A 27,958-nucleotide genomic window follows, 5' to 3' on the forward strand; every position below is an offset into this window, starting at 1 on the left:
AAAAGACTGGATAAATCCAACTGTGCCAAGCTTGTAGCATTACACTCAAGAAGACGTAAGGGTCTGAATATGTGTCAGAATATATTATTTCAGTTTTTAATTCGGATCATCTTTAAAAACCCTATTAATATCTTTTAATTATGGACTTTCGTGTAGACGGCGTCCACTTTAAAGTAACAAAACGCGGAAAAGGTTGTCTAAAAAAAAGTTAGTGAGGATACATTCTGGATGCATTGTACATAAAAACGTTTGGCCTTTAAGTAAATCTTGAAAGGTCACATGTATGTCCCAACAATGTACACCATCACTTTATTTCTTCTCAGAGGAAAAGAAACAAGTTTAACTTTTAAATTGGGTGCAGTAGTAGTTCAAAGAAAAATCTGTGGATCTCTGGACACCATCTTTAAATTGGTAAGTTCCCCATCCCTTAGTACCAGAGCAGTCAAACCCAGATTTGTAGGTTTCAAGTACTGAAAAATAGGTTTCAAATACTGAAAGCCGTTAAACCTATTAAAATGCATCTTACTCTTGCTATATAGCGTGAAACAAAACAAAGGTTTAATTATTTGTGCTGCATGGTTGGAACTGAAATCTGTAAACACCACCCTCTGTCGTTGTCGGTTCACTACCTATAACAATGTGCTCTGGCTTGTCTTATCCGGCAGGACACCAAGCCAAGGTATTTGTTCCAATTCTGCAAAACATCACTTCATTTCCATGATTAGCTCTCCTTATTTATGAGCTTAATTAGTCCAATCAGGCTGTGTGTTGAATAGCTGGAACTGAAATTCGTAAATATCTATATTCCATCATGTCAATTTAGTTTACAACATGCTCCTGCTCTATATCAGCATACTCAACAAGGGCCAGAGGTATTTGTTCCAACCTTGCTTAACACCACATCATTTCTTCTCATTAACAAAGAAATGACTTTAATTGAAAAATTGCGTGTTGTGGTGCATGAACGGAGCAAATGCGCATAGCCTAATCCTTCATCGAGTCATTACTCCAACCAGGGCTACAAAAACATCTGTAACAGATTGATTTAAAAGAGGCATGTACATTTTATTTTGGCAAATGCTTACATTTCCCACAAAGGCTATATACCAAAGGGAGATTACAGTACAGCACATGACCAAAACAGTCATACTACTGTCATTACTGTGTACTGTACACTGTGTACTACAAGTTCTTACATTCAGTTTCCAATAATCTTCAAAACCAAACACTTCCATCTCTACATTTCCAGATTGCTCTCCCCAAGGTTCCAATATGTAATGGAGGGAAGCTTAATGATGATTTATAGAGTATTGTTTCTGTCTATTAAAACAGCCTCGTCATAAAAATGGCACTTCAAAGATGTCTCTCCATGAGAGAGACGAACACAACCTCTGTCATCACTGAAATTACATGTCTCAAAAGCACTAACTCCTTGATCCTAACACTCGTTATGGTCTGTGATGGTCAGGCGATTCATGTGTTCTCAGATTTTATACCCAGGTTTCTGGGACTTAACTACCACAAATACATTTAGCAGCATGTTTTCGGGGGGAAAAAAAAGATCAGCCCTGAGAATATGTAAATATGTAAAAAGAACAGACAGAATCAATTTTTTGTATAATATAAAGGAAGGAAACCGAGGGATAAATCTTACTGTACTGCACACGTTATCCATAAACCCAACAACCCAAAACAGCACTTACGACCTAGACATAACCATCCTCCATATGAAATTGGATACTGCCTGCTTATACTTTTGCCCACCCATGAAACAAGAGATGGGGTTGGACAAAAAGTATTATGGGGAAGAACATTTTTAGTGCACGCTGAAAATTCACATCCAGGACCTCTTCTTGGTTGTTCTTATCGGTTTATACAAAGTCTCCGTGTCTGACAAAATGCTGTACATTGTACATATACACTGCATCCTATTTTCTACCCTAAGTGGATGTTCTAACATAAGAACTAATGACAAGCCATATGGCACCTCTTTTGTTCACAGCACCTCCATAGCCTAGTAATTACGGCACAGCAAATCACTAACCTCTTTCTTCCAAAAGAGGCAGTATCTTGTACCTGACCCCACGACTGTGACTTTCAGATACTGAACTGAAGAAGCTTCTTAGGCAAGCCCTGGCTTCGCACAGAGCGCAGCCTCATCTGTTTTAGACATTTATCAGCTCGGGAGTCGAGCAGACGCACACTGTCCAAGCGCTGCTGGCAAAGCCCACACAGGGAAAGGCGGAAACATTTGGCCTCGCAAAACTGCCTGCAAACCACTGGTAATGTACAAAAGACTTGCTCATTTCTGCTCTCCTCTAACTCTAACCATCAATAAAGCTGTTAAACCTTCATGAAACTGCACTCTGTTCTTTTAGCAGAAGTAAACTGAACTAGAATTAGCATTCCTCTTTCTGGATACAGTTTGAGTTTGTGATTTAGTACTTGAGATTATAAAAAAAAAAAAGAGATATATTTGCTACAACGGTGCATGTGGAGAAAAAAAAAATGCAGTTAATTGTTTGCATTTGTTGGAAAAACAAGTTTAGTTTTAGCACTCTTCCCGTCTGAGAAACTCTATAGTGTAAACATTGCTTTCTAACTGGGTTCAGAAAAAAACCCCATACGTACAGTCATGCAGGATGTCCTCACTCACTCACTGCTGGACATTTTCTACCCTCCTCTCCTTTTGCCTCTCCGAAAGATTCTTTCCATCTGAGCCTTGTCATCCTAAAAAGCTTGTTAATCAAAATGCTTTCTCTAGTTCCCTCTTTTTCTCCTAACTATTCATTTTTCTTCCCCCTCCTTTGCCACAGACCCAGATCTGTTTAAACACTAACCACATTACACTTTGCCTAAGGCTTGCATCCAGTGTGTTGACATCGGAAAGGGGTGGGGGACGGCATCCCTAAGAATGTCTGAACTTCCTGCCTCGATTACTAATCACAAATCTGTACTGCTTACTGTTCATCTCACAAGTAAACAGGTTTGATCAATTTAGGGTTATTTTGTAGTTCATTCTTGAAAGGTTCTGTTCCAATGTTCCTCTCATGATTTGTTTTAATGGTTTATTTACGGTGGTACAGAAAAGGTTTTGTTGCGCATGGTTTTACTTGCTTTGCTCTTCTGCAGTAAGGTAAGTTATGATTTGGTGCATGCTTCAGAATAATCAACATGCACAGACGCTTCTGCTCCAATACCTACATCAAACGCGTTAATATACACAGATACAGAAAACTGAATGGTGTACTGGGACAGCTGTTCGTTAGGGTTATTGGGCTTAAAACTCTGTGTGTTATGGTTGTTAAATCTAAACCACACTTAAAACCTAGTAATTGGTACCTAACACATATCTAAATAATAGCTTTAGAGTAGCTTTACTGTTTTGCTATAAGGTGCCACTATATTCACTGAGCTGTCTGACAGTCCAGGATAACACAGAAGCCCAAATACAATGGCGTAACTTTGTTATTTATTTCCAGACGTGTTATTATACAAGTGTGTATGAAACTATAAATTAAAAGGGCTACAGTATATTAAGGGCAATGAGGCCTAAGAGCTTTGTTTCATTCCACAGATTTCCGTCATGAGACTATGGCTTTTACTTGCCGTGTCATTTTTCTGCTGGCTAAGCTACAGTGTTGCCAAAGATCCGAATCAGAATCGTCCTGTGGCTAAAGGAAGACGAAGGAAGGGGAAGAAAATGGCTCGTCAAGGCAGGGTGCCAGTTAATGGTGGATATAACAGCGCATCAGTTTTCATTGAGTCTTATAAAGGGGTAGAGGAAGCGAAGCCGAGCTACAATGTTATTCCAGGTCAGTGCAAACTTAAGAGGGGTCTTAAAACTGACAGAAGAAAACGCTTACTGAATCTTGCTTTATTTAGGTCCTCTCTGTATTTAACAATATAAATTGTTTTACTGGAAACATTGGGGAATGCAAATCAGTTCTGTGAGTTTACTAATAGTTCTGATGTCTATGGAAAAGAAAGAGCGCACAAAAACAAATACATGTGAATCAGTGTGATGTGACGCACCATGTGTGATGCACATGGTGAATTTTGCATAGCTATATATAAAAAAGCGAACAGAGGCTTGAAGGCTCAGCTCAGCAAATATTAACATGATTTAACATGGCTATAAACTTCAGAAGTTTATAATCAAGTAATTTTTCCACTGTGGACTTGTGGTATTTCCTGAAAGGAAAATCTTGGGAAGCCAGCTATTTGTTGACATGACCATGTTGCCCATGGTGGTATCACACTGACCACATGATTATTGGCTGCATGTCCAATCTGAGCAGCTACAGTGAGAGACCTGCAATTCTGGTCAACTGCAAGATAAGTTTACTTTACAATATCACATGGTTAGTCTTGCAGTATGTTTCGCAAGAACTCAAAGCTAATAAAAAACCACCTTGATAGCATCTTGCATTAATAGGCACAAGGGAACAAGTCACATTCAGATAGTTCTTCATTCGCTCTGTTTCCCAGAGATAGCAAGTTTGAATCTCGACTATTAAACAGCCATCTGTGACCGGGAGTCAAGGGGGCAAAAACTGGCCGTGCTCTCAGGGTGGGAGGGATGGCATTACTCTATCTCCTGTCAATCACAAAAACACTAGTCAACTGTAGGCATCTGTGCGCTAATATATGCGGAAGTGGGCAGATGGCACTCAGAGTGTGTTACACTGACACAGAATGAGCAGCAGTTGTGAAGAAGATGCGGTTGGCTGGCTTCATGTGTCATATGAGGTGTAGCCTTCACCCTCCAGGGCTGGTAGCTGTCGGATGATGGCTGGTCAGTGGGAACTGGGCATTAGGAATTAATGACTCATACTTTCATTATTCAAAGTCACCTTGAAGGGAATGGGTTCTTCCTAACGTCATCTCTGGGAGTTTTTCCTTACCACCATCACCTCTGCCTTGCTCATGAGGGATCTAAATCTAAATCCATATCTGGATGTCTGTAAAGCTGCTTTGTGACAATGCCCATTGTAAAAAACGCTATATAAATATTATTTTATTGAATCGAACTGGCAGGTGACCAAACTGGGGAGTAAATGAGAAAATACAAACAAACTGGTTCTTCATAAACTGGAACGCATACATGTTGAACAATGCTATTTTACTGCTATTAATCCAATTCAATCATTCTTTCCCCCTAGGGAACACAGGACAGTGTGTATTTCAGGGCATCGCTATGTTTGATAAAACCGTGTGGTCACCGAAGCCCTGCGTCACCTGCTTATGCTCCAGTGGGAACGTGGTGTGTGATGAAATGCAGTGTCCGGTTTTACGGTGCCACTTCAAATTTAAACCTATTGGACAGTGCTGCCCAATCTGCATTGAACCCAGTGAGTGAAATGTATTGGTCCAACTTCAAACCCAAGCTTTGTAGGGGTTCTGAAAGTCGGGTCTGGGGGATTAAAAAATAAATAACATATACTAAAATAAATAAAAATTACAGTGGTGGAAATCACAACCCACATTATCAAAGTTATTATTTTAGGAGGGTCCAAGCACCAAAGTAAAATCAGACCTAATGTGTTCTATCTGTGGAGTAGAAAGCTCTAAAATATTATTTGACCAATTTAAATAATGTTGATTAAATAAATTAATCCTAAAGGGTCCTGCTGAATTTATTTGACAGTTTAAGGGGTTTAAAATTTTAAGAACCACTAACATAACCCAAAAAGGTGGAAACTGTGTTGGTTTATTAATCAAATAAAATCACAAGGCAATATTATAAGTTCAATGAAATAGGTCAAAACTGGCTTATTCATTTCTTTTTGCAGACTTCATTTAGCCTGATTTTACATTCGAATTGGGATCCATACAAAATGCAAGATTTTTCAACTCATCTTCATGCAGGAGTAAATTTTTTTTTCCCATACAATGTTTTTTTTCTCCAAATATTTAGTGATAATCCCAAATACCTTTCAATTTACTATGTATTTACTTACTTCACTGTACAGATACCTATTGTCCTCAATAGAAATGAGCATCAGACAGAGAATTATTATTATTATTATTATTATTATTATTATATTATTATTATTTAAACATGCACATACTGGAAATCCTTATATGTATAGTTAGGTCCATATATATATTTGGACACTGACACAAGTTTTTTGTTTTGGCTGTTTACTAAAACATACTCAAGTTACAGTTAAATAATGAATATGGGCTTAAAGTGCAGCCTCACATTTAAACGTATTCAGAGTGAAAAACACAGTACGCAAGAGAACACAGCCTGTGTCGTTCATACAGCCGACGTCTTTCTGCCAGTAAATTTTGTTGATGGAACAACAAGCATTAAAAATAAAGATTACATTTCTAGGAAATAATGGACTGTTTGAGTTGTAAAAACGACCAAATGCACGTCTGGCCTTATCACTTCCACTTACAAGTAAATAGCATTGAATTCGTTTATAGCGTACGGTTAGCTGTTTATTTCTGGAGATTGTATTTAGGCTTCAAACTTCATAAAAGTTGTGTTCGTTTGTGAAAATGATCTTTGATGGACAAAACGTGTTAGTATTGTAAACTTTTGTTGATCACAGAGCTTATTTTTTGCAATAATCTAAAAGCCTATGGGAAAATCCTATTGGGTTTTTGTCGAGGGAACCAGTGTGATGATAACTTCTGGGTTCTGGTACAAAATGACGTCATCCCTGCGCCACTCTATGGTGATTGGCTGTAAGTTTAGGAAGCGTTTTATTTGATATGCAGCGGAGGATGAACTTTAAACGTCAACATAACAGTCGATCATGTTCATGTAATCGTGGGCAATCAAAATCGTAATCAAGATCGATATTCGATTACTTGTGTAGCCCTACCTCAAGATGTGCAGTGGCAACATGTTTCACACCCTCCTTTGTAGTTCCACTTTAAATGTCTTATGTTAGACAAATAAATGCAGAACTTGGTATTTTAAACATTATAGTGTATCTATTTCGACTCTGAATAAATTAATATTACAAAAAAATGGAATCGTACTCAAACAGTGAATTGATTCTGATTCTTGATGTATTACTACAACAATCACAGCTCATGAAGCCTCTGAAAACTCTGGTGATTCCCCTGTCCCTAACGATCCAAGCGTCCCTGATGCTGCGTTTCTGCCCGACAAGAGCCTGAGAAGAGAGAAATACAAGGAGGAAGAGGAGAGGCTCCTGCGGAAAGACGCGGAACGAAAGAGGAGAAAGAAGCAAAAGAAGGAGACAGAAAATCGCAGGAAACAACTGGAGGAGCGAGAACGGGAGGAGGAAATGAGGAAGTTGAGAGAGGAAGCAGAGAAGAGAGCAGCAGCAGAAGAAGAGAAGAGGAGGATGGAGGAACTTCAGCGGGTGGAGGATGACAGGATGAGGAGGAGGGAGAAGGAAGAGAGGGAGAGGCTGAGGGCTCTTGAGGAGGCAACAGAGCGAGAGCGGACTGAACTGAGGGCAGAGCAAGTTGAAGAGGAGGAGGAGGAGGAGGAGGAGGAAGAGGTGACTGTGTGGTTAAGAGGGGATGTTTTCCAAATGCCACCACAGTTACCTACCCCTCCAGACTTTCCATCACCAACAGAACCATCTGACCCCAGTCACGCTGGAGACGGAGACGATGAAGACGAGGAATCTGCACGGATTAGCTACGCACTCCCTCAGGGATGCACAATCTCTGATGTCATTGTCTCCTGTGAAAATGCCAAACTCACCAGTGTTCCTCCTCTTTCCATCCCTGAGCTCAAGTCTCTCAATCTACAGGGTAAGGATGACAACACATCTGTACAAACAGTCTGGGCAAACCAAACTGTAACCAGTCTAACTGTAAGGAAAGACTATATAACACCATGAATTATTACTGCTCTACAGTGTTGGACGTTAAGTCTTGCATTTTTGCCCTTGTGTATCCTGCATGAACGGCACAATTAAAATATCGTACAAATTATACAAGAAAGATCGAAATAACATGCAGAACAGGATAAAACAAAAAAACAACCCTAGATCAACCACGACGAGGTGTGATGTGACCTCATGCCAAGTGGAATTACTGTGACCACCACAAAGTTGATCACTGCAAGCCGCCAGCCGTTATAATTACAAGTTTTATTTATTAAACACCTCATACGTTTTGACTGTTTATAGCTACAGGTAATGTTACAAAACAAGTTGGCTCCTTTCATCACTCATTCGTTCGACTCGTCATATTACCGTACTTGCACCACTGGAAAATCCTCGGTCCTCAAAACTCTCCAGTGGTGGAGAAGTGCACAGGACACTAGAGACTCCTTCCATAAATGTTTACAAAAAATATATCTCCTTACAGAAATCCTCACCATACCAACAACTATATATTTTTTCTCTGTTAAATAACACATTTATAAATCATGTTATCATAACGGGTTCAATAACGCAGGGCGTCCATTATGCAGGTTCCTGTGAATGAGCTGTGATTATAGAATTGATAACTTATTAGGGCAAGCACGTGAATATAAACATGTGACTTGCCTTGCACAGGGCACTACTGTCGGTGCCGCTGCCAGAGACAACTTCAACAAGCAACAGTCGATAGATTTTCTCAACTTTATGCAAACTAGCTCTGATGCACTAAAGAAACAAGTCCACATGATTGGCTGCACTAAATTTCTCAGACCAATGCTATGGCACAGTTTGTGCAGTACTTGCACAATGCTCCACTCTAACAAACTAGCTATAACCATGACCTCGTCTTTGCCTAGGATCGAATACGACGTGAAAATATTTCGTCTACCTTGTAGTCCGGAAAGTAGAATGGAAAATATAACACGGTACATGACTTCAGTAATCACTCATTAGAATTGTTCTGGGGAATGAAATAATCTCTACCATGACTGGTTAATGAGAGCATTTTGCACTGATTTAACACACCGCATTTTGTGAATCCACAGGAAACGCGATCACTACCATTCCAGCAGAAGCTTTTAACGGTGTACTGAATTTGGAGTGGATAGATTTGGGGAAAAATAAGATCTTATCATCTGGAATTGATCCACAAGCGTTTACCGTAAGGACTTATGTTTGCATTAATTCACTTCACAGAGTGACTCATAACCGAGTTGATCAGATGAGGGTTCAGGCCCTTGCTCAAGAGTGACTGTCAGATTGTCAATAGCAGGATTCAAAGCCTTACTCTCTGATCCATCACTGCCCGCAGAGACTTTTCCACTATGAAGACAGAATACGAATAATATGAGTGCATTAATAAGAGCAACTTTGTGTCAAGCAGTGTCAGTTCTGCAGTTTATGCATGAATAATTAAAAACACAATCATTAGCGCTACAGTGTTTCCCCCTCCCTGTGCTCAGACTGCTTTGAACAGCCAATTTAAATAAACAAAGAACAAAATTCCATGGCATATGATCAAGATAAATATCAGAAAGTCTGCTCCTACTTTCGGTTACACTCTGTAGTACTCTTCAAAAAGCTCTATGAAGAAGTTCCATGAGGCTCGTCATATGAATAAAACTAAATCGACTTTGTGACTGCAGCTTCATTTAACAAAGCCTTTCACAGTAGTGCAGTCATACAAATACCACACAAGTAGCCTATAAATAAGCTGATATTGTGTAAGAAATTTAATAATTGAACATTTTAAAGATAATGACATTTATTTTGTAGAATGTTTCATAATCTTGCACATACAGTATAATAATACTATTGACCATTTTAATGTCATTTGAAACTATGCTCATTTATTTAACATTGCTTCTACTTTCATTCACAGAAGCTTAAATATTTAACCCGGTTATATATGGATGGAAATTTGCTTGAACACATTCCTCCGGGGCTTCCACATACGCTACAAGAATTAAAGATAAATGAGAACAACCTCCAAGAGATGGATGAGGACAGCTTTGAGGGTAAACCAACCAGTCTTGAAATTTAACACATTTAATTATCAAACTTTTTTTTTTTTTTTTTTTTTTTAAATTAGACCAGTTTTCTTAAAGAAATAGAAATTAAATGGTTTTACTATGGAAAAGAAATATGAATTTACTGAATGTTGCTTAAACGTTTTGTCATAACCCATGGCAGGTCTGAGCAGTCTGGTTACTTTGGAAATGGAAGGGAACATGCTGAGCGAAGTAAACGTAAATCCCAAACTCTTCAGACCACTGAAACAGCTCACCTACCTACGGTTGGGCAGGAACCACTTCCGCACCATCCCTCAAGGCCTACCAGCATCTCTGCAGGTAATGTTACAGGTGTCGAGATGGTAGCCGACTTATCCACACTGACGTAACAGATACTGTTCCACTGCTTACACAAAAATGTGGGCACAGTGGCTTAGTGGTTATCATATCTGCCTTGCACCTCCAGGGCTGGGGGTTTGATTTTGATTCAGAGCTTGCATGTTCTCCCTGTGCTTTTCCCCGTGGGTTTCCTCCCCCTATCCGAAGATATCGTTGAAGGCTTATTAGCATTTCCAAATTGTCCGTAGGGTGTGAATGCGTGTGTGAGTTTGTGCCTTGCGATGGGTTGGCACCCTGTCTAGGATGTCCCCCGCCTTGTGCCCCAAGTTCCCTGGAACAGAAACCCTGCGTAGGATAAGTGGTACAGAAAATGGATGGATGGATGAATAGCCAGCAGTGCAGTGGATCCTGGGAACACCCGGAGTGAGGCGTGAATACAGCCTGCATGGGACACTAGTCCATCGCAGGACACCAAGAACACACATTCTAACATTCAGTCACAGCTTAGTCGATGCACCTACTGGATGTTTTTAAAATGTAGGAGGAAGCTGGAGAACCCGGAGGAAACCTGTGCATACACAGGGAGAACATTTTACACTCCAAACAGACAGTAACCTGAGCACAGGGGTGAGCGAGGGACCGCCAGGCCACCCCGACACTTGCATGCTGAACTGAATTTAATTGGAAAATATTGTCAGTTCCAACGAAGAACGTGATTAAAACCAAACCGTCTGCACAATACTAAACATTATCACAATGAAATGCTGCATGCTATGATGTATGAAAGTTAATAAGTTATCGATCACATACTAAGATAAGAAAAATAGTTTACATTTGTGGTCTTCATGAGACTTCACGGTCAAGTGGTGCAAAGCTAAGATGTTATAATAATGTACACAGTTGAACAAAAGGTACCATGTGTTATTCTCAACAGCGCCCCCATTTGGTCATAAAAAATAACAAATGAAAACAAAGAATAAATGAAAAAGTATATATATAAAAAAAAGAGTAAAGGAAAATGAATAAATAAAATAAAACAATTACTGAAGTATTAATATACTGAATAAGCAACGTCACTACAACATTTTATCATGTACCCAATGAGAGTACAGAGACTTTGCAGTTATTCTGCTATAATAAATTAGAATAAATTATCACTGGCAAAGATAGAAAAAAATCAAAAACTCACTGCCAATGACGTGAACCGGTATACGTTCACTGCCAACAACTGTAGTCCGTCTTATTACTGATTTGTGTCAAATACCCTTAAAATATATCTCAAATAGGACACTAGTGAAGGGAAATGATTTCAGATATTTGACCTTGCTGTATTCTTGAACTATTTTGGATAAATTCTCAAATCTAGTTTATCAGTCCATCTTCTGATTATAATAATCATTCCATATAAATCCTACAAACATACAACACCTTGTTCTTGAGATAACACACTAACAAGAATCTCAGACAGACACATAGACAACCTGAAACCTTAAAAATAACATTTCTGACAAGAACCACACATTTATATATGTATTTCAAAAGTGTTTTTTAAATAAGTTTTTTTTTTTTTTTTTTTAAGTATTTGTTTTGCATGTACTTTTACTTCTGCGTAGTTGCAGGGAAAGGGATTATGGGTAGCACTAGTCATGGAAGTACACAGAGGAGAGGACGTGCACAGAAATATTGACAATATTGCTGTGTGAATCTGTGGAGCTCTGCGTCAGACAAATACTGAGGAGGGAGGTATATCCAATAGCATTGGGGTTGGGTCATGAACCGTGCTTTTCCCCTAAGCCCAGACGTACTTGTGCAGTTATTTCTGTTTCCACCAATGTGCAGTATTTTATAAATGAGCTCGGTTGGCCAAATTCCACCTAATATAAACAAAAAAGTCCTTTAGACCCTATTAAGAATTTTTATTTCCTTTTAATGAATACAACAAATAGAGCTATTGATTTCTTCTGCTACAGTCCACTTACAGCCAGGATCGCTCAGACCAAACACCAGTATTTTCCTGGTGAAAAGACCATTTAAATTGGAAAGAATGCGGTATCATGCTTTAAAAAAAAGGGAATTCACGTCTGGAAGGGATTAATTTCGTTTCATGAAACACGAGCCTCAGAAACATGAGCTGACGAGAAACAATAGGGCCGTCCGTGCTCTAGAAACAAAACAACTTAGATGGAGGAATTCTGATCATTTGGTAGCGGTCATGCAGAGTTTGTGCTTTCTTTGTCTCACGATCTTTATTTCTAACATCCTGCTCAAGCCTGTGTTACACTGCTTCATCTGCATTCTCCTTACTACTATGAAACATGAGATTTTTTTTTTTGTTTTTTTTTGTCTGTATATTTTGGTTTGTTACACATCACACTGCCCCCTACCGCACACTGTCATGTAACATGCAAGTATGATGGCACACACCTCCTGTATAAGCAGTGACTGTTTATCTGCGAGTTCTCTTTTATATGTTGAACTGGCCTCCTGTTTTATTTTCGGTCTCTCCTCGTCATAAAAGCATCAAAAGCAGAGTCTGTCATGTCACGCCAAAAACCATATAAGCTGCTATCTAAGCTGCATTTCTCTGAAGAACGTAGACGGTTAGCGAGCTAGACCTATAAATAAATTTACACTATTTACCAATAACAGCTATGCTAGTTGTATACTATAAAACTGTTATGGAGTAGAATACTTAACTGACTAACTGCAGCTCTGAGACCTCCGTGAGTGATCATTACCATTTTAATGACTGGCAGTTGGTTACGAGGTTCCGCCCTTTTAAGAGGTCACCCAATCATTTTATGGAGAAGCTGTGCATCCGGATGGGACAAGCAAAGAGCACACTATCCATTAAACATTTAGATATTTTTTCTCTGCAAAACACACTCGGTTACACACTCACTGACTCCCAGTGAAGCTGTGCGTCCAGGAAGGACCCAAGATGACTTATTAAAAGGTTGTTGTCCAATGAGAATTCATCTTTGCTCCCATTAAAACACAGTGTATCCCAGGAACCCATAAAAGCCATGTGTCAATCAGGTTCTCTCACCTGGGCATCTACAGGCTTCAAACGAGATTTGGTATCCATGGAATACTTTATTTTTATAGTTTGATTCACCAAAATACTACATTTCACCAAGAGTGATGAATAAAATACATATTTCTACATTAAGTATAGAAACATTTAATTCCTGCGTTTTGATGAAATTAGAGTAGTATTAAAGTAGTAATGTAGTGTTCAAACAATTGTGCTGATAAGAAGGTCTACGCCTGAGGCTCGTGAAACCCACTGAAGTATAAATCAAGCCTAAGAAGTGACAGTTCATGGTTTAATTTAAAGTCTACCAAACTGCTAAAGCTACTGCAATTGCCCTGGCAAGTGCTTGGCATGCTTGCTTATGTGGGGAAATATATTTTAAATATCATTTTTTGTTCTTTTTAGGAGTTGCATCTTGAAAACAATTTAATTGAGGAAATACCCGAGGGAGCTTTTAACCAAAGCAAAAACCTCAACGTCATTGTGTTAAGACACAATAAAATAGATGAGTCACGGATTGCACCCTTTGCCTGGCTCCATCACAGGTATGTTCTTTTGTGAAAATGACGTAATACTAACACATCATATAATATCATAAAATTAACTTCAGCGAATGTCCCCCCCCCCTGCGGAATATAGAAATATACCTTGACATTTTGTATACAATAATTTCGTTTCAAAAATTGCTTTTCTCATGCACAATATCTTTATAGGAATCTGGAATCAATAGATCTCTCACACAACAAACTCCATTTGGTCCCATCATTCCTGCCAAAGTCCTTGGTTCACCTGGTGCTGGTTGGCAATCAGATCGAACGCATTCCAGGATATGTGTTTGCGCACATGGAGCCTGGCCTTGAGTATCTGTACCTCTCCTACAACAAGCTGGATGGAGAAGGGGTGGAGCCAGAGTCTTTCTTTGGCACATTTAACACCATGACCGAGCTATGTCTAGACCACAACCAACTGACCAGCATTCCCATCGGAGTCAATGAGATGACGTCGTTACATTTCCTCAGGCTTAACAACAACAACATAAGGTAGCTACACAATCACAAGTAGTCGATAGTGTATTGCTACAACAAATTGTAACAGAACACTGATCTGGTATGGAGGTAATGTATTTTCCAGACAAAAAGTCACTCCAGAGTATTAGACCCATTCGTCTGTAGTCTGCTTACAGTAAAATTTTAATTGCACGTAATGGTTTCACTACCTCTTGTAAATCACACTTCAGAGACAAACAAGTCATTACACAGCAGTGTGTAATGGTGAAAGCAAGAACTTTACTATATTAGCACCAGATTAACAGTGGTATTCCTAATCATAAGTTTCCCGTAACTGCTAGAGCAGTGGAATCGCTATAAAACTGATGGTCATATTACATTTAGGCTCATATAAAAATAACAACATACAGTCAAGTTCATAAATATTTGGGAATTGACAAAGTAATTGTTATTTTAGCTGGTTACCACAGTATATGGAACTTTCAGCTTTAATTTGAAAATATTTACATCCAAACTGGGCAAACGGTGTAGGAATTACAGCAGCTTCTCTATGTAATGCCCCTTCCCTCCCCTTTTTAAAGGCACCAAAAGTAATCAGACAAACTAAGCATCATGATGATCGGCCAGGACTTTATTGGAACTGTCTTCAGTTCTTGCTTGTTTTGGGGTTTTTTTTTTTTGCCTTCACCATGTGAAATACATGCTCAACTGAATTCAAGACAGGTGATTGACTTGGCCATTGCAGAACACCCAACTTCTTTGCCTGAAAAAAGTTTGGGTTGCTTTGTAAAAAAAAAAAGAAAAAAGAAAAAGGAAGCTTCAGACCATTGTCCATCTGCACTGTGACTTTGCATTTGGCTGAATCTGAGCAGATAATAGAGCCCTATACACTGCTTTTGTCAGCAGTCACATCAATAAATACAAGGGAACCAGGACTGTTGGCAGCCAATAGTGGCAATACACACCCAAACCATACAATGAGATGGTATGCTTTGGATCATGATCAGTTTGTTCACTTCTCCATACTCTTCTCATCCCATAATTCTGGTACAAGTTGATCTTTGTCTCATCTGTCCACAGGATGTTGTTCCAGAACTGTATGGGCATATTTAGATGTTTTTTTGTGGCTCTAGTCTGGTCTTCCTGATTTTTAGGCTTAGTAATGGTTTGTGGTAAACACACAGTATTTACTCTGGTATAGGCTTCACTTCATTGTTGACTTTGACACAGATACCCCTACCTTCTGAAAGGTGTTCTTGATCTGGCCAACTGTTCTGAAGCTCTGATGGGTTTGTTTCGATTTTTCAGCCGAACATTAGCAAGCGCTTCACAAGTGCTGTACTTCCTACACTATTCACCCGATTTGAATGTTAACACCCTCAAACTAAAGCTCAAAGTCTGCACTCTGAGATCATAATTATTTAATTTCAACTCAAATATACTGTGGTAGACAGTTAAAATGACAATAACTTTGTCAGTGCCCAAATATTTATGGACCTAACTGTATAGTCGGCACATTACTGAAGAGAAAATTGTCGTATAGTCTGGAAAATACAATATTTCCCAAATCATACTAAATGCTGGGTATGCCAAAAACAAGCTTGCAAAGTCATCTTTAATGCATATTCTGAGGGACTACAAATAAAAGGAAAAGCCAACATGGTGTCTTAGTAAAGTGCTGGGCTACATCAAGCCACCAGAACAGCTTCAGTGCTCCTTGGAAGAGATTTGACAAATCTCTGGAACTGTACAATGGGAGAAACACTGCTCTTCCAAAAGATATTCCCTCAGTTGGTGTTTTGATGATGGTGAGCGCTGTCTAACACATCTAACATGGAGGTGGAGTCATCCTGAAACAGTATGACAGATATGAATGTTTCAGAAAATTGATAAAAGGTGATCAGTCAGAAGATCTTTTTTTATTGATTTGCAGTCAGCCTTTCTTATAAAGGGATATGCAAATCCAAACCATGCCTGCAAACCACTGTTTTTTTTTTTTCCTTTAATTGGTCATCAGTCTGTACAGGGCTACATCCAGTCACATGAACAAAATCATCGCTGGGAGTGTCTATGATATGGACTCGTCTGATTGGGTAAATGCAACATGGAAATGAGTCAGGTTTCACCACACTGTAACAATCAAGGACAGCTAAAATGCAGCTGAACTCTCATTGAAAGAAATGAGAAAACTCATGACCTGTACTCCTGTTGTCCCTCCCCTCAACCCCCCCAACTTTTTTGCTGCATCAAAAAAAACGAATCTGCTAACAAGCAGTAGTGACAGTGAGCATTTTTGCATGTACAAAATAACTGAAAAAGTATGAAGTACCTCCCCGATCAACAAAAACCTTATAAATAAGTACAGACACCTACAAGACTACTGAGTGTTGCTAACGTTTTCAATGTTCTAACCAACAGGCACATTGGAGAGGACAACATCTGCGACCCCTTGAATGATGAAGATTCACGCATAGTAGCCTTGCGCCTTGAGAATAATCTGCTTGACCCACGGAAAATCCCTCCAACTGCCTTCTCATGCGTTAGGTCGTATTCTAGTGTTATTCTGAGGCCTCAAAGAATGAAATAATCTTATAATGAAGTCTTAAGCATGTTAATCTTTCTTCATACACTGCCTTGTGCTCAAACAAAGCTGAGACAGGCAATGCAATGTAAATTCCAACTCCAAACGCTCCATCCTGCTCCAAGTGTTTTGCATGAAGGTCATTGTTCAATATGTTGATTATTTTATAAGACAAGGGCCTTTATTCATTAGCTATGAGAAATAAGGCATGGTTACTTGCTGGTATGTAGAGCATGTCAGCAGATGTCTGTGGTTATGGGGACCCATTTAGACTTTCAGTCTTTCTATGAATGCTAAATGGAAACATTTTACTTTCCGATTATTCAGTCAGGGAAAACGGTAGATCTGAAGATCCAAAGCTATGTAAGGATATGATTCTGTTCACATCAGTATTTCATTATTTCAGCATTTCTCATACATTTCCTGAGAGCATAAAGAAAAATGTATAGTTTTACAACGTGTTTTACACCAAGTTTATTTATATACCTGCACATTACCATGAAGAACAAACCAATAGATGATTACTACTGAGTAAAAAAAAGTTGTACTAGTATCCTGATATAATTTCACAGTATTCATACGAGCTTTGGGGCAGGAGTACATCCTTTCAGCTTCTGCGCATATAAACCAGATGTCTGGATATGTATTTAATAATGTATTGAATAAAATCAAGCCTGAATTTAACCGCTACATCACATGCATTTATTTTTTCTGGATGACTGTGCCTCCAGATGTTTGGTTCTACATGGGAAACATTAGATGAGATTAGATGAGAATTCTTTCTAATCAACAACTGTAACTATGGAAAAGGACTGGAAATCTGGACACATTTCAAATGATTCATGTGCGTGTTCCCATTTGTTTCTTTAACATTTGCTAGAACTTTAGAGGAATACGGCTACATTGGAAATTAAATGTGAACGTGTCTGGAGAAATTCCCTAGTTGTGTCTGTAAATGTTAACCATGCATCACAATACAATATTAATGTGCAACAGAATAAGCTCAATAATTACATTACTCCTGTCCATGTAAACATAGTCACTGAAAGGTCCTCAAAAGTATCAAGTAAAGGCATTTCAACAGCACAAAAGGTTCCTGTGCAGAACCTGATGAGCCCATCTGGAGAAGTTAAACAGTCTAAACTGCAAAGCAAGGGAAACACAACTCTCGCTTTTAGAAGAGGTTTTGACATTTGAGTGCAAACTTGAATTGTTTGCAAGGCACATGGATTGTGGTTAACCTGATGAGTTTCCCATGTTGAAACAGTACAAAGAAAGGACATGGAGACACAAAAGATGATGAAGAAAGTGATGCTAATGGTAAAACAATTATTTGCCTGACTAGTTCATGGATTTAATCAGAAAAAGACACTACGCCCACCACACAACACAGGAGGTCATACATTCAGGTCTTTATCTTCTCTTAGTGTTCCCACACATACGGTGACTCAACTGAACAGATCACTTTTTCCAAATCTATGTAGACCAGTGTCTACGGTTTTTTGCACCACTGAACGCTAAAATCATCGTAATGACGGGTTTACTGCAACTCTACCATAATACCTCTCTCCATGTAGTTGTTGATGAACTGTTCTTTAACAGCCTGTTCACATCTTGCTTTAGCATTCTTCCTTACCACAAGAAGTTGCTCTTGTGTATTTCATTACATATTGCATTAATCCACAATCATCATGGTCATTGAATGTGTGCTTTAGACCCAAATTTCCAATGCTATTTACTGTGTTTCTATACCACAGTAATTTGTGAAAGACTACAATTAGCTTGGTTTATCCCCAGAAGACTATTCTGTTTGACCATATCAACTATTACGCACATTTTGGTGTTTTAAATTTTTATTAATTCATTTATTATTAGCCTTAGACTATGTAGATTGTCTGCTATACAAGTTTCCTGTGAATGAGTTGTTACTATAGAAACATAAAATGCATCTGTAAATTACATTAGTCAGAACATTTTCCACAAAAAAACAAACAAAAAAAAACATAATGTGAGTATTTTTCTATGATTATACAATTAGCAATATCTTCTGGTAATATGCTTTTTTTGGTAAATATCGAGACTTTTTTTTTTGCAACAAGGATATCACTTAACCACATACTGTATATTACAAAACACAGGAAAATGAGGAAACGATAAGTAATGTGAAATGTGAGATGCTCCCCACCGCCCATTCCGATGTTTGATGTGTATGGTAACTAAAGCTGCTGACCTGCATTTCTGTCATTTTATACACTTTCCTGCTGCCTCATGATTGGCTGATTGGATAAGTACATGAATGTACAGGGGACCAGGTGACCCTTATCAAGGTGGCTGGTGAGTAGTTTCCTTTATACATAAATGAACTGGTATAGTTGTCTGGTAACTGCTACTGTTTAGGGGGAAAAACAGACATGTGAGGTAAGGGGAAAAAATCTACTTAATGGAGAGCAATTTCCATCATATACAAGTACCCTGGCCAAACCTACCCATACTTGGCACTGTGAGCATGCCATAAATACAGCCCTAAGTAAATTTGTGCTGTTGTAAGCACACTGTAATGTATTCCTTGGAAACCGTTATACAAGACTTTAGCCATACTATATACTTATAATCATTCCATTTGATATTTGTGTTACTAGCACTTCAAATTATGGCAGTTTAACTAATTAACTTGTTTGAAGTTTTATTAGATTTTATAGTTATTTTGTTCTTCTTCGTCATATAATTTATTTAGTACATACGGAACTAGTAGAATAATTTTATATTATATGATTATTCCATTTAACAGCTACTTACAATGACTACAAATTATGGCTGTTTAATATATTGACTGGTTTAAAAGTGCATAGTGGATATTTTGCTGTAATGTTAAATATCCATACTTACAAATTTCAGGGTATCAGATATATAAAAATAGACTACATTTTTTGAAACGGAAATGGCTGAATGGCTCTTGGCTGCTTATTAGTTTTACTAGACAGAGATCTTTCTCACAATAATCATTAATAATGAAGTAGAAGCAAAAGCATTTCAATTTTAAAATGCCAAAAAGACGCCCACTCAGAGTGCGCACGACCACCAGGACCTACCCCAATCCCCTTTATAAGGACTATAATAACAGCTTGAACATAAAAGTTTACAGGTTTGGCCAGGTTTCAAGCAGTGATGAGAAACATATGACCAGCAATATTATGTATTCAGCAGCAGTTAAGACTTGACTGACACTGATCAGTGTGTGATGTCTTTTTACGCATAGCTCCTCTGGTCGTTTTATGTCCGTTCAGGAACTCTTTTCAGCATATTCTCCCACCCCCCTCCTCCCCTCTTGAACTTTTCTGCAGGAATTTGGGATCAGCAGACATTTTAATGTTGCTCCTGCAGGATTTTGGAGGGTAACAAGGATAACACTTACTTCTCAGGTATGGCTTTTCTTTTACATAAAGCAGTGATTTATTGATACTGAACTGAGTTATAGATAAAATTAATGAATTTTTCCTTGAGTGAGCTTGCATTGATATTTCACATCAACATGAATATTCTAATATCTACAATTCTCTTCTTGTGCCATTAATTGATTCATAATACGTACTACAAACTTCAGCATCAGGACATGACAGAGGCACATTAATCAAGATGCTAAAGATGCTGATGAAAATAATATAGTGAATTTTATACAAATATTCATTTATACAATCCTATTTCACGCCTGCTGAAGAGAAAAACTTAATCTAGCTCACTGTTGTAACATAAAATTGTATTTTTAAAAGGAAGAGTATTTAAAAATAATTCATATGAAATATTTCTATGGGTGAGAATAGTATTAGGAATCGGTTGCTATAGGCATAATTTTTTTGTCACAATGCTGTGGATATTCTCTGAACAAACATTTTTGGACCCAATTTTCCTAGGAGCTGACAAATCACATTAATCCTTTTGCTGATTACATTTCATTTACTTTTAGATTTTGTAATGGTCTCAAAACACATTTAATACTGTTGAAGTCAATATGTATTTTTTTTCCTGATTGTACTCAATTTTGACACGTGTACTGTAATTCTTCTTTCATTTATTTATCATAAACAGAAATGGCAGTAAACTTGTACCGAACATGAAGTAAAGCGACAATTGTAGGCGATGGTCAAGGAAGGAAGATGAGAAGGGGAGCAAAATAATATTTTCCTGCCCTCTAGCTGGTGCTGCAGCTTGTACAGCAAAATGACAATTTCTATATTCCTTTACATTTTGGTTTGTTCGATTTGTAAGCCCATTTTTGAACGGTGAAACTTTGTTTTTCGAGCCGGCTGAATTATTCTTTGAAAACACCTACAGAAGAAAAAAAAACATCAGTTGTACGGGTACATTAACACAACTACTACAACAACGCTAACATACCTACTACAACAATGTATTGGCTTTTTCACTCAACGGACAGACATTTAGAAACTTAACAGAAGAGATTTCCTATAATGTGATCAGAGGAACAGCCTGCACTAATACATACATTTTTTTCCATTCACAGGCCCTAAACATCCTGACCTAATCTCCACAATGAGAGTCATTTTGTTGTTCGCCTTACTTTTCCTGTGCCACGGAAAGAAATACAAGCCAATAAACATCATGGAGCTGATGAAGATTCATGACATCATGCAACAGGACAGTGGGAGCGAGGAAGATGATGATGATGACGACGATGACGACAATGATAATGATATTGAAGACAACTTTATTACAGACTGCCCTTTTGGCTGCCAGTGCCTCAGTAGGGTGGTTCAATGTTCAGATCTAGGTAATAGATGCTCTGTAATAGATGCTGGACCGTCTCAGTGTAAACAGCCCAAAGGGAATTCCTAATTAGCAAAATGATGGATTACTCTTGTGTTTATGTTTTTAATAGGTTTGACATCAGTGCCACGTGAGATTCCAGCAGACACGCTAATGATCGATCTGCAAAACAACGATATCACTGAAATCAAGGAGGACGATTTTAAAAAACTGACTAATCTCTATGTAAGAGGAATGACGAATGTTCGCATGTTTACTATTCCAAATAGTTACATACATGTTGTCTTAGTTCCTGTTTGAGTTTAGAGCTGATTAGGAGAGCAGAACTTGCCAAATGTATGATTTAAATGTATATTAAGTAAACACTAACATCTGATTTTCAGCATTTTATCTAATAACATAGCTCCATCAGCTAAGTAGTTTTAAGTCATATGCTCTTTTTTTGTGTATTTATTACTACAGGCCTTGTTTCTGGTTAATAACCAGATTTCAAAGATTCATCCAAAGGCTTTCCAAAACATGGGGAAGCTCCGTCTACTCTACTTGTCGTATAATCTCCTGACAGAAATACCTGCAAATCTGCCAAAAAACATCTTGGAGCTAAGAATCCACGACAATAAGATCAGCAGAATCCAAAAGGACGCATTTAAAGGGATGCAATCCTTGCATGTTCTAGGTACGGATCTGTGTCTTCTGAAATGCTAGAAATGTGATCTATAAGAAATATTCTTATTATATATAAGAAAAATGCACATTATATAAGACTTCTTATATAGTGCTTTGGGGCACTGGTTAGTCATTAGTACCCCTATTCAAGTGTTATATCACATTCTTTACTTGACTTACTTTAATTACTTGACAGTTAAACCTCGCAAGACAATGTTTCTGAATTTTAGATGTGTGCAAGGCAGAATACAAGTGTTACCACTACTTAATAATAAGCAGATCCTCCATTTTTTTTATTGACCAAAGAGACCACAGCCTGGCCTAATTGTTTTTTTTATTGGCTCACAAGGTACACAAGGTAAAAGTTCACCTAGACAAAGCTGGTGCGAAGCAAAAGTAACATGAAGTAAATGTGCATCTTTCAGTTAACTCCCTTTTGTCAGACAAATTTTATTCATGTCATGTAGTATTTTGAGTTTGAATGTATTTTAATCTGTTTTAATTCATACCTGCTTCAAATCAACGTTAGACATTTGTTACTGATAAGCAAATCGCAAAAGAGAATCAGATTTTTTTTTTTAAACTACTAAAGATATAGCACATCGTTTTGTGTCGCCTGCTTAAAATTCCCGCATCCCTGCGGCCACATCCCAGCCTGTTTTTGGAAGGTGGGAATTTTTGGAAACCGGCGAACCCGGACAAAACCCATGCAGAGATAGCGAGAACATGGAAAATTCCACACACAGAGGACTGATCCAGGGATCCTGGAGGTGTGAGGCAGTAAAGCTATGCATTGACAGCGCCTCCCAAAACAATGTTCATTTGCAGATAATTCAGCATGTAATATTCATAATTCAAAATGTAGACTACTCGGAAAAGACTGACACAAACGTAAAGCCGGAGCAGATAAGGAAATGCTCTTCCTGATTGGGAAATTTGAGCTGTCTGTGTTAAACTCTATGCGAGATATAAACATTTATATTATTTATATATTATTGTAAAAATTCTCCCAAAACAGACTACACAGGAAAGGGATTTAGTTTGATGTACCTTGTGTTTCTGTGTTTTATTCAATGAGACCGAACAAATCAACGGCACCATTTCAAAACATTTCCTGGTTCCCAGCCATACTCTCAGCTGAAAGCAGTTCTATCACGATGCATGTTAACTGCATCATGTGTTACAACCCTATAGAACATGTCTGATAAAACAAGTCAAACTATGACCTGGAAGCATGTTTTAATTAAATGAGATTTAAAACAAGCATATGTAATATAAGTGCCACGTCATATATAGCATGTTTAATGTGTTAAATGTTCAGGATCCCTTACATTTCAGTACATTTTTCCCCCAGAAATGAGCGCTAATCCTATTGCCAACAGTGGAATTGAACTAGGAGCGTTTAATGATATGGCGACCCTTTACCTGAGAATTGCAGAGGCAAGGCTCACAGCAATACCAAAAGGTAACGTCTTTCATGGTAACTGCATGGTTACATGATCTTGACAAATGAAATCTTTTTTTTTTTTTTGTATTATTTTCAGCACTGCGAAAATTGTACTCTTGTGCAATTGTAAGTGACTGTATTTTAACATATTAAGTACTATGTGATAATATATTATAGTACCTAATGGTACAAGGTTTAAACTTAACGCTTTAAAACAAACTGAGCTGCAAATTTTGGTTATAGATTTAACATTTTGATCCAAAATGCGAGTGCTAATATCGAAATTTAGAAAACGGAAATAATCCTGTGGTTTTGGGAAAGAATGTACATACTTCAGATGAGGAGAAGAACACAGTGTTAAACTGACATACAGTGGTGCTTGAAAGTTTGTGAACCCTTTAGAATTTTCTATATTTCTGCATAAATATGACCTAAAACATCATCAGATTTTCACACAAGACCTTAAGGTAGATTAAGAGAACCCAAGTAAACAAATGAGACAAAAATATTATACTTGGTCATCTATTTGTAACTAAATCTTTACAGTAACTGTTGATCAGTCCTGCACATCGGCTTGGAGGAATTTTAGCCCGTTCCTCAGTACAGAACAGCTTCAACTCTGGGATGTTGGTGGGTTTCCTCACATGAACTGCTTGCTTCAGGTCCTTCCACAACATTTCTACTGGATTAAGGTCAGGACTTTGACTTGGCCATTCCAGAACATTACCTTTATTCTTCTTTAAACATTCTTTGGTAGAACGATTTGTGTGATTAGGGTCGTTGTCTTGCTGCATGACCCACTTTCTCTTGACATTCAGATCACGGACAGATGTCCTGACATTTCCTTTTAGAATTCGCTGGTCAGAATTTATTGTTCCATCAATGATGGCAAGTCGTCCTGGCCCAGATGCAGCAAAACAGGTTAAAACCGTGATACTACCACCACCATGTTTCACAGATGGGATACGGTTCTTATGCTGGAATGCAGTGTTTTCCTTTCTCCAAACATAACGCTTCTCATTTAAACTAAAAGTTCTATTCTGGTCTCATCCGTCCACTAAACATTTTTCCAATAGCCTGGCTTGTCCACGTGATTGCTGCAGAAGGGCAGCAATGTTCTTTTTGCAGAGCATTGGCTTTCACTTTGCAACACTGCCATACACACCAGTGTTGTTCAGAGTTCTCCTGATGGTGGACTCATGACCATTAACATTAGCCAATGTGAGAGGTCTTTAGTTGCTTAGAAGTTACCCTGGATTCCTTTGTGACCTCACAGACTATTACACATCTTACTCTTGGAGTGATCTTTGTAGGTTGAGCACTCCTGTAGAGGGTAGCAATGGTCTTGAATTTCCTCCATTTGTACACAATCTGTATGAATGTGGATTGGTGGAGTCCAAACTATTAAGGGATGGTTTTGTAACCTTTTCCAGTCTGATGAACAACAACAACTCTTTTTCTGAGATCTTCAGAAATCTCCTTTGTTCTTGCCATGATACACTTCCACAAACACGTGTTGTGAAGCTCAGACTCCGATAGATCCCTGTTCTTTAAATAAAACAGGGTGCTAACTCACACATGATTATCATGCCATTGTTTAAAAAAAACAAAAAAAAACATGACTTTAATTTCACCTTCAAATTAACTGCTAATCTTAGAGGTTCACATACTTTTGCCTCTCACGGATATGTAATATTGGACCATTTTCCTCAATAAATAAATGTCCAAGTATAATATATTGTCATTTGTTTAATTGGGTTCCCTTTGTCTACTTTTAGGTCTTGTGTGAAAATCTGATGATGTTTTAGGTCATATTTATGCAGATATATAGAATTCTAAAGGGTTCACAAACTTTCAAGCACCGCTGTATACACCTTTTATGATTTTGGTATGTCTTAAAATAGCTGACTTTTAGTAGGAACAATAGCTAGACACAAAATTCACTTAGGACACGGTACAAACAATCTAAAAAAAACCAAACAAACAAACAAACAAACAAACAAAAAAAAGTTTTTTAAGCTCTTCAAAATACTGAAAATGGTTTCTCAGTGCAGGAAAGAAGAATCTCTTCTCCATAATTAAAAAAAAGAAGTTTATTTAGGCTACTCATTACACTTTATTTATGTTCACAGATCTGCCCTCTTCTATCACTGAACTTCACTTGGACTATAATAAAATTGCTAAAGTTGAGGTGGAAGACTTAATCCGGTACAAACATTTGCTGAGGTAAACACACAGCGTTACAGTCATAGCATCTGCCTGGTCATAAAAACAGACATTTATGAAGATGTTATTATTTGTCTCTATGTGCTGCAGGTTGGGGTTGGCTTTCAACCAGATCAAATTTGTGGAGAATGGGAGCCTAGCATATATTCCCAAAATCAGAGAAATTCATCTGGATAACAACAAGCTGAAAAATATTCCTCCAGGTTTGAACACGCTTAAGTATTTACAGGTAAGCAAACGTTATTTTGCAAAATGGTGTTAATCGTGCATTTAACTGAAGAAAAAAGAAAGAAAGAAAAAAAAAAGCATTTTCCAATCAATTTTCCAATCAATCAGCCAAATCATGTGGCAGCAGCACAATGCATAAATCATACAGATACAGGTCAAGATCTTCAGTTAATGTTCACATCAAACATCAGAGTCAGGAAAAGGTGTGATCTCTGTGACTTTAACTGTGGCAGGGATGTTGGTACCAGATGGGCTGGTTTGAGTATTTCAGAAACTGCTGATCTCCTGGGATTTTCACTCACAACAATCTCTAGAGTTTACACAGAATGGTGCGAAAAACAAAACACATTGATTGAGCAATAGTTTGTGGGTGGAAAGGCCTTGCTGATGAGAGAGATTAGAGGAAAACGGCCAGATTGGTTCGAGCTACCAGGAAAGATACAGTAAAATAATCACTCTTTACAACTGTAGTGAGCATAAATGCATTTCACAGGCTGAAAAGGAAGAAGGGACTCAAATTTTATTGGAAGCACCTTAATGGGAATGCACAAATTAATGTGAGCTAGCTACTCGGGCTAGCTGACATGCTACATCCAACATTAGGCCATATTGTGTCTGAAATATCACTTAGTCAATATTCATTTCGTCAGCAGAACTGTTGCATAAAAGCAATATCGCAGCCGTGCCGATATTCAGTATATTCACAGTCTTGCTAGTGCGATATTGCTTAATAAACAAAATCGATATATGAACCTATAATAAAAAAAACTGATGCTTTGGATTCCAGGGTATATTCAGCTATCAGCAAATCCAATTTGCAATATCTTCCAATGGTACAAACTATTTTAAGGCTGATTTAAACTGATTTAATTCTTTGTTGCATACTTTGTTTAATGAAACATAGAGACCCTGTATGAAGTGTATAAATTTGATGAAACCGGCACAAAAGTCACACAACTGCACAACAACCAAACGTGACATCTCTGTTTAACTTGTGCTATTAGGTGGTGTACTTCCATGCTAATAACATTAACAGTGTTGGAGTGAATGACTTCTGCCCAACAAGAAGCAAGGTAAAGAAGGCTCTCTACTCAGGAATCAGCCTATTTGCCAATCCGGTGAAATATTGGCAGATCCAACCAGCCACCTTCCGCTGTGCATCTGGCCAGAGATCTCTGCAACTCGGCAATTTTAGACGAAAGTGAGCACAGGGTTCCACTGGAGGGCAGCACCTCAACTTATTATTTGATAATGTCTTTCAGTTAATAATTGGGAGCTTAATCCCTCAGTCAGGTTGCACGGTACATAGTTTACTTGAAAAACACCCTGTGAAGATAATTATGTAACCAAATATTCACCAGGCATTTTTGCTGGAAACTATTTAACCTGGTTTATTGGGACCACAGGTAATAGAGTAGCTATATTGGGTGCAATCATTGTTATAATCTGTTTATACTGTCATGCCCAATCTGTTGGTTATCCGTGGTATTGCTGATCTAAAGTCAATTTTTTTTTAAAAACTGTATAATCAGACATTGTTAGTAAACCTTAAACTGTTTCACTGTCATTGTTATGTTAAATGAGCATAAAGTACTCGAGAGACACGATGCAGATCTCTAATGTAGACTAGGACTTGTAAACTATGAAATAAGCTACAGCCACAATTGTCTCAAACCTTTGTTGAAATGTGTTTAAAAAAAAAAAAAATGTTTTGTGAATAAACAGAGAGGAAAAACTTGGTAAAAACAAATGTTTCTGTCATCTA

General features: G+C 37.9%; 3 protein-coding genes across 6 annotated transcripts in view; 2 read left to right on the plus strand and 1 right to left on the minus strand.

The window, feature by feature from the left end:
• cenpp (centromere protein P) overlaps positions 1 to 27,958 on the minus strand; it is an 86,905-nt gene that overhangs the window by 9,722 nt on the left and 49,225 nt on the right. The window lies entirely within an intron of this gene.
• ecm2 (extracellular matrix protein 2, female organ and adipocyte specific) lies at positions 2,053 to 17,528 on the plus strand. Of its 3 annotated transcripts, XM_017450163.3 has the most exons (11): positions 2,636 to 3,136; positions 3,578 to 3,815; positions 5,166 to 5,354; positions 7,054 to 7,752; positions 8,915 to 9,030; positions 9,751 to 9,886; positions 10,062 to 10,219; positions 13,662 to 13,801; positions 13,970 to 14,296; positions 16,281 to 16,356; positions 16,682 to 17,528. In XM_017450163.3, exons 1-11 carry the CDS (start codon positions 3,104 to 3,106, stop codon positions 16,718 to 16,720), a joined length of 2,151 nt encoding a protein of 716 aa, XP_017305652.1. In that variant the 5' UTR covers positions 2,636 to 3,103; the 3' UTR covers positions 16,721 to 17,528. The 3 variants fall into 3 exon arrangements, with proteins under 3 accessions (XP_017305651.1, XP_017305652.1, XP_017305650.1); XM_017450162.3 differs by lacking the exons at positions 2,636 to 3,136; positions 16,281 to 16,356 and adding an exon at positions 2,053 to 2,282; XM_017450161.3 differs by lacking the exon at positions 16,281 to 16,356 and having other exon boundaries at positions 2,923 to 3,136.
• aspn (asporin (LRR class 1)) lies at positions 19,971 to 27,943 on the plus strand. The gene is made up of 8 exons (XM_017450165.3): positions 19,971 to 20,263; positions 21,364 to 21,630; positions 21,739 to 21,851; positions 22,089 to 22,302; positions 23,647 to 23,757; positions 25,872 to 25,965; positions 26,056 to 26,194; positions 27,198 to 27,943. Exons 2-8 carry the CDS (start codon positions 21,393 to 21,395, stop codon positions 27,396 to 27,398), a joined length of 1,110 nt encoding a protein of 369 aa, XP_017305654.1. The 5' UTR covers positions 19,971 to 20,263; positions 21,364 to 21,392; the 3' UTR covers positions 27,399 to 27,943.

The sequence above is a fragment of the Ictalurus punctatus genome, chromosome 21 (assembly GCF_001660625.3).
Source record: "Ictalurus punctatus breed USDA103 chromosome 21, Coco_2.0, whole genome shotgun sequence".
Classification (NCBI taxonomy): Eukaryota; Metazoa; Chordata; class Actinopteri; order Siluriformes; family Ictaluridae; genus Ictalurus; species Ictalurus punctatus.